Genomic DNA, 10,580 nt, shown 5'->3' with positions numbered 1-10,580 from the left:
CATTTTCCACCTCCACTTGAGTTAAACAATTGATTTTTACCTTTCTCCAGTTCATCCAGCCGTTCTCTGAGTCTGGCGATACCACTTTTAGCTCCAGCCTAGCATAGATCATTGAATTGGATTAGACCATTAGCATCTCGCCTGCTAGCATCACGTTGAAAAGTGACTAAGATTTCCGGTAATTTTCCTATTTAAAGCTTGTCTCCTCTCAAGTTAGAAAGTGTAATAAGCTCAATGGAAAATGAAACGTGGCGATTTTCTAGGCTGATTTGACATGGAACTATACTTTCATTCCAGCAGAATAATTAAGATTCAGCACCTGAAAATAGTCCCCGTAGGCTAACTTCCAGAAACAAGGTTGAGCTGCAGCAGACGAATTGGTTAGTGACTGGATTGTTACGCCTGAACGAGAGTGATGCTAGCAGGCAAGATGCTAATAGTGTAATCCGATTCAATGATCTATGGCTGGAGCTAAAAGTGGTATCGGCAGACTCAGAGAACGACTGGATGAACTTGAGAAAGGTAAAAATCAATTGTTTAACTCAAAGGGAGGTGGAAAATGAGTGTAATTCCCCAAATGGTGGAATATCCCTTTAAACTATCCAGGAACCCCCATTTATCTTAGGCTTGAATACAATCAGACCATTTTTGCTGCCTGATCCAACCACAACTCAGAGGCTACTGTCAACAAAATTGCCTTCATTGAATTCAGGCTCAGAGTAGAAACGTTTGGATTTGTTAAATTGCTAAAATCCTAAATTGACCTGAAAACAAAAGATACTATAGCACAAGAACAAAACAAAAAAAACAATAAAACATGCAATTCACTGTAATATGGGCTCTGACTTTTCTCCAAAATAAATAACCAGTGTGACCGAGTGACAAGCACATATGATCACCTTTACTTCAAGGCCTCCAAATAAAATTGGCAGATGAGTTGGATAAGTTAAAAGCAAATACAAACAAAAAGTGGTCATTTTCATGTAAATTACTCATTTAAAAAAAAAAAATCTAACAGGAGCTAAATGAAGTGCCGTCACATTCTCCAAACCCTCCAATCTGTTACAGTGACCTCTGTGAGTTGTGCCATGTTGTGTGTATCTCACTGAAAAAGAAAACCTTGTCACTCATCCAATATCTACAGAATCAAACAAAATATCGATCATATTTGCTAAGAGTATAAACAGGCACTTAACATATGAGGTGACTGAGGCTTGGCAAAGAGACTGACTGAGGCAGGGAGATGTTGCCAGCGTTAGATCACAAACTGTACAAAGGTTTCTCACAGACATCGGGATATGAGGAGGCCCAAAGATTACTGGACAGAACGAACATCACAGGCTGATTCACACAATGGGGGCTCCATGCATGTTGACAGCAAAAGAGACAAGAGAGTCATAAAACTCTTTCCAATACCCCCCTCTCCCCAAGAATTCCCTACCCTACTCCCATCCCCATTCCTAGCCCCCCCTCCCCTCCTCTCCTCACTCCCTCTCCAACACCCTTCTCCAGTCAGCCAAGAGATCCTCTCCGGGGGCTTTGCATCAGGCACTTGAAGATGATGTTTCCCGCTGATAGCACACGTGAGTGCCACTGAGTGAGTCCTGGCGGGGGAGGCCTCGGACAAGCCACAGGCTCAGTGGAAGTCAGCAGTTCGCACGTCTCCCTTCTGGCCGAGCGGACGGTCCCGAGCTGCCACGGCGGCGCTCTCCGACATCTCGGCCAGGCTGCGCGAGGAGCGGTGGACGCCAGGGGACCGGAGCTCGGTGGCTCCGTCCGCCTCCAGCAGCGGGTCGTCGGGGGAGACGGGCCGGGGGGCAGGGTAGTTGGGCTGGTAGTACTCTGAGCCGTAGGCCACACCGTAGTTATAGCCACCCTCCGGTTCATCGTGTTCTCTGGGGTCGTACGGCTGGTAGGCACTGGGCACTTGGGCTACAGAAATACCCCGGGGAGATGGGTCACCTTCAGACTCTTCCTCTTTTACCACCACCGACCCCAGCAAGCGCAAGTGTAAGTTTTTTGTTCGGAGGGTTAGAGAGACGAGACAAAAGGAAGGAGCAGAGATACAGATAAGCAGAGAGTTACTGACAAAGTTCACGTTGACACATGGTAAGAAGAACACAACACATGGGCGTGGAAGTTTACATGGAAAAACTACAAAAGGAGTCTCAATATCAAAGGCAATCTGTAATTGTACTCGATCTCAAGGCAATGTGGTTCAGAAATATAACAAATGACTATGGCAGAATAATCAAAAACACAGTGGCCTAGAGGTCAAATGCACTGCATTTCAAAAGAGTAAGTGAGGACAGTCTGGCTTCAAAGCACATTACTCAGCCTAGTCAGTTGTAACATGCGAGGGTGGCAATCATTTCACAGGGAATGCATAGGCGACACTACTGTACAGCATGCAACAAAGGGTTGCATTCTCCTCCACCGCATTCAATATCAAATTAATTCCACCCTCACAGTCACATATCTGGCATAGCTTACTATCTTTTCTTTTTCTCATTTACTCTCTTGAAATGTGCGCCTCAGTCTGAAAACCAAATGAATTAAATAAGAGTGTGGCTTTTTGGGGGGGCCATATGATACACAATGACGGTCGGAGAAGAAAAACATCAGGGGATCAGTAGTCTGTGTGCGTACATCTATGTGACCGCATGTAGTTTTTGTGTGTGGATTGTATGTATCCACTCAGTGCATATGTGTGTGTGTGTGTGTGTGTTTTACATGCTTTTGAGAATTGGTACTGTACTGCTAGTGGGCTACTGGACACATCCCCACAGATCACAAATGACAGCCTGTGATCTGCGTGTGTCTGAGGAGGCTGCTACTCAGTAGGCATTCGCATATTGTGGTTGTTGGCCTTTAGGGGGAAAAACACATAGAAAATAGAGAAAGAGACAGCAGAAAACAAACAAAAACACAGAGAAACATAAACAAACATGCACACACACACACACACAAAGGCACAGCAGCAGATGTCAATGAGGAAGACAAGATGATGTCTTCATGCTGATAAGAACACACTGATCAATGATAAAGAGATTCAGTATGGAGCAGTGACACGCCTGTGTGGGGTTATGACCTGATGCTGTCTATCTTTGCATTCTGATTGGTGAATGGAGAGATGGACAGCACTACAAGACTATATCCCACACACTGGACTACATTCAGGTGCATTCAACACAACAAGCCAACATGCACTTAACATTAAGTCACATGCTTTGTCACAGCAAGTTTAAGCATTGTTGACATTGTTACCATAAAATATTTATACACACATGCATATGGAAAACATGTTTAATCAAATATCATGGAATGACTAAAATCCTCTAAAGGTCAGTTGACTACTTTCAGTCATAGAATGCAACACAAGCACATATACCATTATATCTTTAAATATGTATCTGGTCATTTAAAGATACAGTATGCAGTGTACTACATGAATTCTGCTAGAAATGCAGACCATATCCAGACAAAATTCTTTGTCTCAGCTTGGGGGTTATCTCAAGGAGTTGCATAACAGACACAGATAAATTGTCCCTTGCTGCACCTTGAAATGTGACAAGCGTACTCTGAGAAAAGTCTTAGGGAGCAGGGTGATATCAGCTGGGTTCAATCCAAACTTTGACCCTTAACTGCTGTTTGCAGACACAGGCCTAACTTTTACACAGAGATCTTCTGTGTGTTGCAATCACAGCAGTAAGGTAAAATGTTTGGGATTGACCTCTGTGCAGCACACATTTTGCAGGAAGTTGGAACAATGACCACAGCCTGTAAAGTCTGCACACTATCATCAGATAGTGACGTCTATATGTGGCACAACTGCCCACAGGCACCATCATTGCTGGAATGCAGTTTACTGCATTCAGTTTCAAAACCTCATCATTGTGTCTCTAAATTATAGAGTAAACTGAAAGCGGCCTTAAATCTGAATAGACTTTAGAGTCTATTCAATCTACAGTACAGTCTTGAAACTTGCTTCACATAATGTCAATATGGCGCTACGGCTAACTGCATGCCTGAGGTGTTGCGTGTTTTATGTGGGGAGGATGAGCAGGCGTGGGGTGTTACCTCCTATGTTGTAGCCCATACAAGAGTTCTGGTCACAGTAGCCTGGGGGACCAGCTGGTCCAACAGGGCCCGGGATGCCAGGTCGGCCAGGGGTGCCAGGGTTGCCCGGACGACCAGATGGGCCTGTGCTACCAGTCCTGCCTTCTCCAGGCGGTCCTGAAAAAAACAGAATGCTACAGTTGGTACAGTTGGCATGGTAACATAGCATAACACAGCTACAATCTTTCACTCCATTGTTCATGAGATTGGTCATTCAATAGCCGTCCGGCCGTCCAATCATCCATTACTTCATCAACCAGTGCAGGAAATCACCCATCCGTCTCTTTATTGTCCGTGCCTCTATACATCAATTACACTCAAGGTATCTGTCATCAGACGTTACATACATCAATATGCTGCTAAACAACCTGAGTGAATGAGTGATATTTCATGTCAGTTGCTCCAACTCCTACAGCAATCAAGAGCTCTGGTTGCTTTAAATGTCATCTATCTTTGTCATTCAGCAGGGCCAGACAACTATCATTCAAGGCTTTCAGTTGACAACAGGCAAAAGGCACTGAGAGCATCTTTCAGGGAAAGCCTTAGGAGTCACACAAAAATGAGAAACCACCAAATTTCCGTTTTGATATTCCACTGGAGGGGACAAGCTACAGCCTACAGATGAAACACAGATGGAATCACTTCCTATTTCTCACTCTCAGTATTCTACAGATTGCTGTTTCCTAAAGTAGAGGAGATGGGAGAAAATCCCAGCACTGTCCACTGCAGGGCTTTCGTGACACATGGGATTTCTCAGGGACGGAGCCTGTCTTACCTGGTGGACCTGAAGGCCCTCTGGGACCTTGTACACCAACGCCTTGGCTTCCCTTCTCCCCCTTCTCACCCGCTAGACCTGGGTAGGCACACAGGGCACAACACACAATCCTCAAAATTCAACTCAGCTTTCTACAAACATTTAGGATTGAGTGGATTTCTTTGAGAGCATAGACCCTTTCTCTGACTTTCAATATCAACATAATTTACACTAAACTGTTGCGAAAGCAGCTTGTTATATTTCAAATCACTGAATGTGCCGATAAATAAACATTTCAAGACCTGTGAACGTTAGAGATCATGGAATGTGTAACTAAGTTTTTATTGTGTATTGTGTACACAAGAACCCTCCAAAATCCTCAAAATTCAAAAGGTTTCAGACAACTATGTTTTAGAAGAACTCTGTGACATGTTATACATGGCAAAATCCTGAAGCTTTCCTCTCCAGCTTACTTGAAACTGAAACTGAAACAACTCAGCTCCTGTCACTCATAAAGGTCACAACACCTGAAGGAGACTGACTATATATACTGTACCTCTGGCTCCTGGTTGGCCATTCTCTCCGTTGCTGCCCGGGAACCCAGGCCGTCCTGGGGGTCCCTGCTCTCCCTGCGGGCCACGCGGTCCTGCCCTGCCTGGCTCACCCGGGGGTCCAGGGACTGTGCGGACAGACACGGGTGCACTCGGGACATGGTTTAGGACAGAGCTGAAGCGCGCCATATGACCTGTGAGTGCATTCACAGAGACAGAGAGAGGATTACATGACACTGTTCTAGAAGAAAAAGACCTCTCTGTTTTACAAACACATGTACTGTAATGTACTGTATAGACTCTCTCATTCTCATCACACACCCCCCCCAACCCCCCCCCACACACACACACACACAAGCTATACGATGCATTTTCGGCAAATAATTTATGACGAGCAAGAAAATAAACTGACAACTACCAGTGTTTGAAATGTGTGCCAAAAAGACTCACTCTGTATAAGCTGTTCACAAACTTGTCGTGCAATAGCCTGAACATTAGACGTGGACTGGACATCACCCTGAGGAGGATCAACAGCAGTAATCTCATGATGATAGCTGTTAGTAACACCTTAGACATACATCATCCTTGTACTGTAAACTGGCATGTACACCACCTTCTGTGTGCTGCAAATCCACCAGTCAGACACTAAAAAAAAACATTATTTTCCCCCCACCTTCCTCCAGGGGAATTCATTATTTTATCCTGTACGTCACTCATGTTTGTGTTTATCGTATCTTCCATATCTCTCACTTCCATCAAAGTTTATGTAAGAAGAAAATCATCACAGATCTGAGCTCTCCAGGCACATAATACTCATATACTGTGTTACCACAACATACCATATCCTCTTACATTCGTACAAAAGATATGGTGGTAACCACATCCTGGCGAAATGTCAGAGACCACCTGAAGCTGATAGCCTGTAATTATGGGTGAGAGGATGTCATGATGACTATTTGATCTGTGTAGTTTGAGGGGCGCAGTCACTTACTCGTTCACCCTTCTCTCCTTTACCTCCAGAGGGACCCTGCAATGAAAGAGAGGGAGGAATTCATGGCATGCCGAAAAAAAGATGCAGGACATATTTTTGTATTGCTTTCTTTTAGTGTTTAATGAGTCATATGGACAGATTGTTTAGAAATAGATGCAGACAGCTCCCCGAGGTGTGACAGACAGGCGGGGCTTTGCTTTCTTAGGTGTGCGAGACATTCCTGTGGCGAAAACCACTTCTTGGCAAACAAAAGGACGGAGCTGTCAGGGCAACAGCTGGAGTGTGCTGCCTGCCAGGGTGACTTTGTCCCATGCAATCTGATGGCTACAATGCTAATTCCTCATATATGTGGCTATTACAGAATGGCTAAGATGAGAATGCACTTGCAGAGGGTTGTTGGAATTCAGGACAGGACAATATGATGACTGGAACTGAAACAACAAGCCAAGGAAGTAATGTTTGAAAAAACTTCTGATATGACTGAAATTAGTGGCCCGTTTAGAAAATATGTTACAAAGTACAATCGGTCATTCAGTACATTTGGATTTGAAATTTCAATTCAATTCACAAGTCTTGGAAACAAGATGCTTTCAAAGATCGTATTTCTTAATCCTTCACACTTAAACCGTGCCCCTCAAACCTTTGCTTCCGGCATGTGTCTCTCACATTGCACTGACAAGACGAGACAGATATACTGTTCAAAAGCAGCCATTACTGTAGCACTTAATCCTATTCTCTGTGTGGGAACAACCAAGGGCACATTCTTTGGGAAGAGGTACAGAGGACAGGGTTGTCTTAAGTCTACATGCCCACCACTAGGTCACTAGAACAAGTGACAGACCAGAGTACATCAGCGAAGACCAACTAAACATAACTCATGAACCATGGCCAAAAAGGCATTAGCCATTCACCTCAGCAATACTGCACTTGGAGCCTTAGGCCGGCTCCATCCTTTGTCATGTGGCTAAGCTGTGACAGCTGTGACCTTAAGTTCAAAAGCAAACAAACAGACTTACAGGCGGGCCTTGTTGTCCGACCGCGCCAGGTGGTCCATTCTGTCCTGGCGCCCCTGGGGCTCCTGGCCCACCCTGTTGGTGAGGAAGTCTTGGTGAGACTGGTATTGATGGATGCACTCAAATGACAAAGACTTTCCTTTGTGAAAATACTGCAGGGGTTATACAGTCACATCAAGTGACACTGTAAACACACAAGTACTTACAATATTTCCTGGGGGACCCTGTCGTCCTTGAGATCCATCTTTCCCAGTCTGGCCCTTGGGGGAAAGAAAACCAGAGAATGTTCCAGAGATATATGGTCCATATTTCAGGCCCAATGACCAATCAGAATTCACCTGACAGACATTTAATGCATTGTACACACTAATGTATCCCAATACAATGCTCATGAGACTGAAAAAAAACTATGAATAAGGATGTTTTAGAGGATGGTTACCCTTGGTCCAGGTGGTCCTGCATTTCCACGTGGGCCAGTTGTACCTGGGTTGCCCTAAAATGAGACACAGTGAAACACAGAGGGTTCTCCACATTCACATCTGAGGTAGTAATAGACTGTATTGGTGCTGGGCAATTCCATGCAAAATTATGTTTTTTGTAACATCCATAATGCCAGTAAAATGTGATGGTATGGTATGATGTGAATGATTACATGAAATTTGAGCATTTGCTATTTTTGGCTGAAGAATGTACATGAGAAAAAATGCGCAAAAAATCAATGTTATCATTCACATCATACAAATGCCAAGGCATTTCACTGGCGTTATGGATGTGACAAAAAGTCAATTTTCTGTGGAATTGCCCTGCTGCAGATTTGTAGAGAATGTCTACATGGCTTCTTGGCAGAAACCAAGAGAGTGTAAAAGTAGCACATTGCTTACTAATGGTTGGCGGTGTGTCCTTTACTGCTAAACACCTAACACACATTTCAATTCACTTGAAATATGTGACTCACATGAAATCCAATTAAATCACAAGGTTGTTTTTTCTTTCTTTTCTTTTTTGGGGTTAAAAAACACCTTTAGGCTTTAAACTAAAAAGCAAACATTATTTATTTTGTATGGCTTGTGCGTTGAATGCACAAACAACGAGGCCTGTGAATTCTCTTGAATTACCCCTGGGGATCAATAAAGTATCTATCTATCTATCTATCTATAGTGCAGACATTGGGACAATACTAACCATTGAAGAGTGGGCACTATGGACACAAGCATTCAGTGCACACTAGCAGTGTACTGACTGAAGTATGCGGTATGAGACACAGCCTTTGTGAACTGGCTGGCTGGGACTGTTTGTTGCACAGCGCATGAAGGTGTCTGAGTGCCTGCGTGGGCCATCTTTATTGTAAAATCTCTTCCGCATGGTTGAATATGAACGCTGCTGTGAGTCTATTGGGGCTCAAAGACCTTACCTGACACCACTGCTTGGAAGAGGTCTAGATGTGACATTGTGCTAATGTTTGCAGAGCTACAAAGGCAGGGAACTGGCAGACTGTGACACTGTTAACTTGTAGGTTTAGCTGGTATTCCACAGAACTGTTGAAATCTCTATTATATATTTTTAATTTGTCACAAAAGTCGTGTTGTACCTTAGCAAAAACTCCCAACCTCTACCCTACTTGCGTTTTGAAGGCACATGAGTGGCTTACAATAAATACACTTCTGGGTTGGCAGAAAAATACCATATTACCATACCAATGTTCACTTATTTGTACCTCACCTACACACACACACACACACACACACACACACACACACACACACACACACACACACACACACACAGTTACTTGGGTAAAAAACATCTCGTGACATATTGTGCATATTGCTAACGGTAAACCCAAAGCATTGTAGTAGTTTTGCTTTGATGCATGTGATGGATGGTGGATAGGATGTGTAGTGTACCTGAGATCCAGGTGGGCCTGCATCCCCTTTCTGACCACGTTCACCAGGGCCACCCTAAATAAGGACACACACACACACACACACACACACACACACACACACACACACACACACACACACACACACACACACACACACACACACAACAGCCCCATATGAAACCACTTAACCATAAAGGCAACAATATAAAGTACCGCAAGGCTCTCACATATTCCTCATACTTCTTGGAGGTGTGAATCCAAATATCCAAATGATCAATCTGTCAATATCTATGCGGATGCTACTGTCTCAGTAATGCTCAATGCAACATTAACAGTCTATTATGGGGGTAATGAGGCCTCTCACCAATCCAGCGATCATTTCACTGCAGCGCTCTAGGGCTAAAGCACAGATGTGAGAACCGCATTTTTTGGAGAATGAAGAAATTCATAACCTGGAACACTGAATATTGATTGTAATATTGATGTGTTTGTGTGTGTGTGTGTGTATGTATGTGTGTGTATGCATTTGTAGAAGTGACTGTGTGTCCCACAAACAATTCAATTACAATAATAAATGCCCAAGAGAAAGTTACTGCAGCCGAATATCTGGAGGATAAAATAAGTAGGGCTTAAAGCAATAAAAATGTCTGTGCCTGAAGTTATCAGACATTTATGAGGACGTCATAAATGTAGTCTCATTGATTTTTTTTCAATCTTAAGCATACCAGCTCACGCCTTAATTCAGGCACCATGCCTGAGCACTTTAAGCCCTGCATAAGTCTGTGCAATACATTGTCACTGGGTGTTAAACAACACTCTATGTCAGGCCTTTCATACCAAAGGAACTCTTTGTTGGAAAATAGAGTTCCTAAGGGCTGGTATAGTATTTACATGTTTGAGAACTATTGAAAGATTGGGTCAAAGGGGCTCTACAAAAAAACATTCACCAGACTGTACTGAAAAGATAAACAGACAAGCTGTTAAGTGCTACAGATCTAGCCTCCAGATTTAGTTGTATAGATATGATTCAATATCTGAAAGTTAAATGCCGTGGGACTCACTGGGGGTCCCATGATGGTTCTCCCACTTGGTCCCTGTGGGCCAGGGGGTCCCTGAAGCCCTGGAATTCCTGCATCTCCCACTGGCCCAGATAGACCCTAAACCAAGAAGAAAGAGCAAGAGAGAGAGAATGTGTGTGTGTGTGTGTGAGAGAGAGAGACAGTGAGAGAGAGAGAGGTCAGTTGTTGATCACATTGGGTTAATATTG

The 10,580-nt window shown here is 43.8% G+C and overlaps 1 protein-coding gene across 6 annotated transcripts in view; it reads right to left on the bottom strand.

The window, feature by feature from the left end:
• Positions 1-1,079: 1,079 nt before the first annotated feature.
• LOC121695500 (collagen alpha-1(XIV) chain-like) overlaps positions 1,080-10,580 on the bottom strand; it is a 59,881-nt gene continuing 50,380 nt past the window's right edge. For 4 of the 6 annotated variants that reach the window (XM_042076392.1, XM_042076394.1, XM_042076396.1 and 1 more), the window contains 11 exons: positions 10,375-10,470; positions 9,333-9,386; positions 7,868-7,921; positions 7,635-7,688; positions 7,432-7,503; positions 6,416-6,451; positions 5,875-5,941; positions 5,430-5,618; positions 4,895-4,972; positions 4,081-4,236; positions 1,080-1,977 (listed from right to left, as the gene is read on the bottom strand). In XM_042076392.1, the coding sequence (XP_041932326.1) occupies positions 1,637-1,977; positions 4,081-4,236; positions 4,895-4,972; positions 5,430-5,618; positions 5,875-5,941; positions 6,416-6,451; positions 7,432-7,503; positions 7,635-7,688; positions 7,868-7,921; positions 9,333-9,386; positions 10,375-10,470 (1,197 nt within the window). In that variant the 3' untranslated portion in view covers positions 1,080-1,636. Of the gene's footprint in view, positions 2,870-4,080; positions 4,237-4,894; positions 4,973-5,429; positions 5,619-5,874; positions 5,942-6,415; positions 6,452-7,431; positions 7,504-7,634; positions 7,689-7,867; positions 7,922-9,332; positions 9,387-10,374; positions 10,471-10,580 lie in introns of all 6 variants that reach the window. The other 2 variants (XM_042076393.1, XM_042076395.1) reach the window with 2 other exon arrangements.

This window comes from Alosa sapidissima, chromosome 21 (genome assembly GCF_018492685.1).
Source record: "Alosa sapidissima isolate fAloSap1 chromosome 21, fAloSap1.pri, whole genome shotgun sequence".
Lineage (NCBI taxonomy): Eukaryota > Metazoa > Chordata > Actinopteri > Clupeiformes > Clupeidae > Alosa > Alosa sapidissima.
The sequence above is the reverse complement of the archived record's forward strand: the minus strand, read 5'-3'. Positions and strand labels throughout refer to the sequence as shown.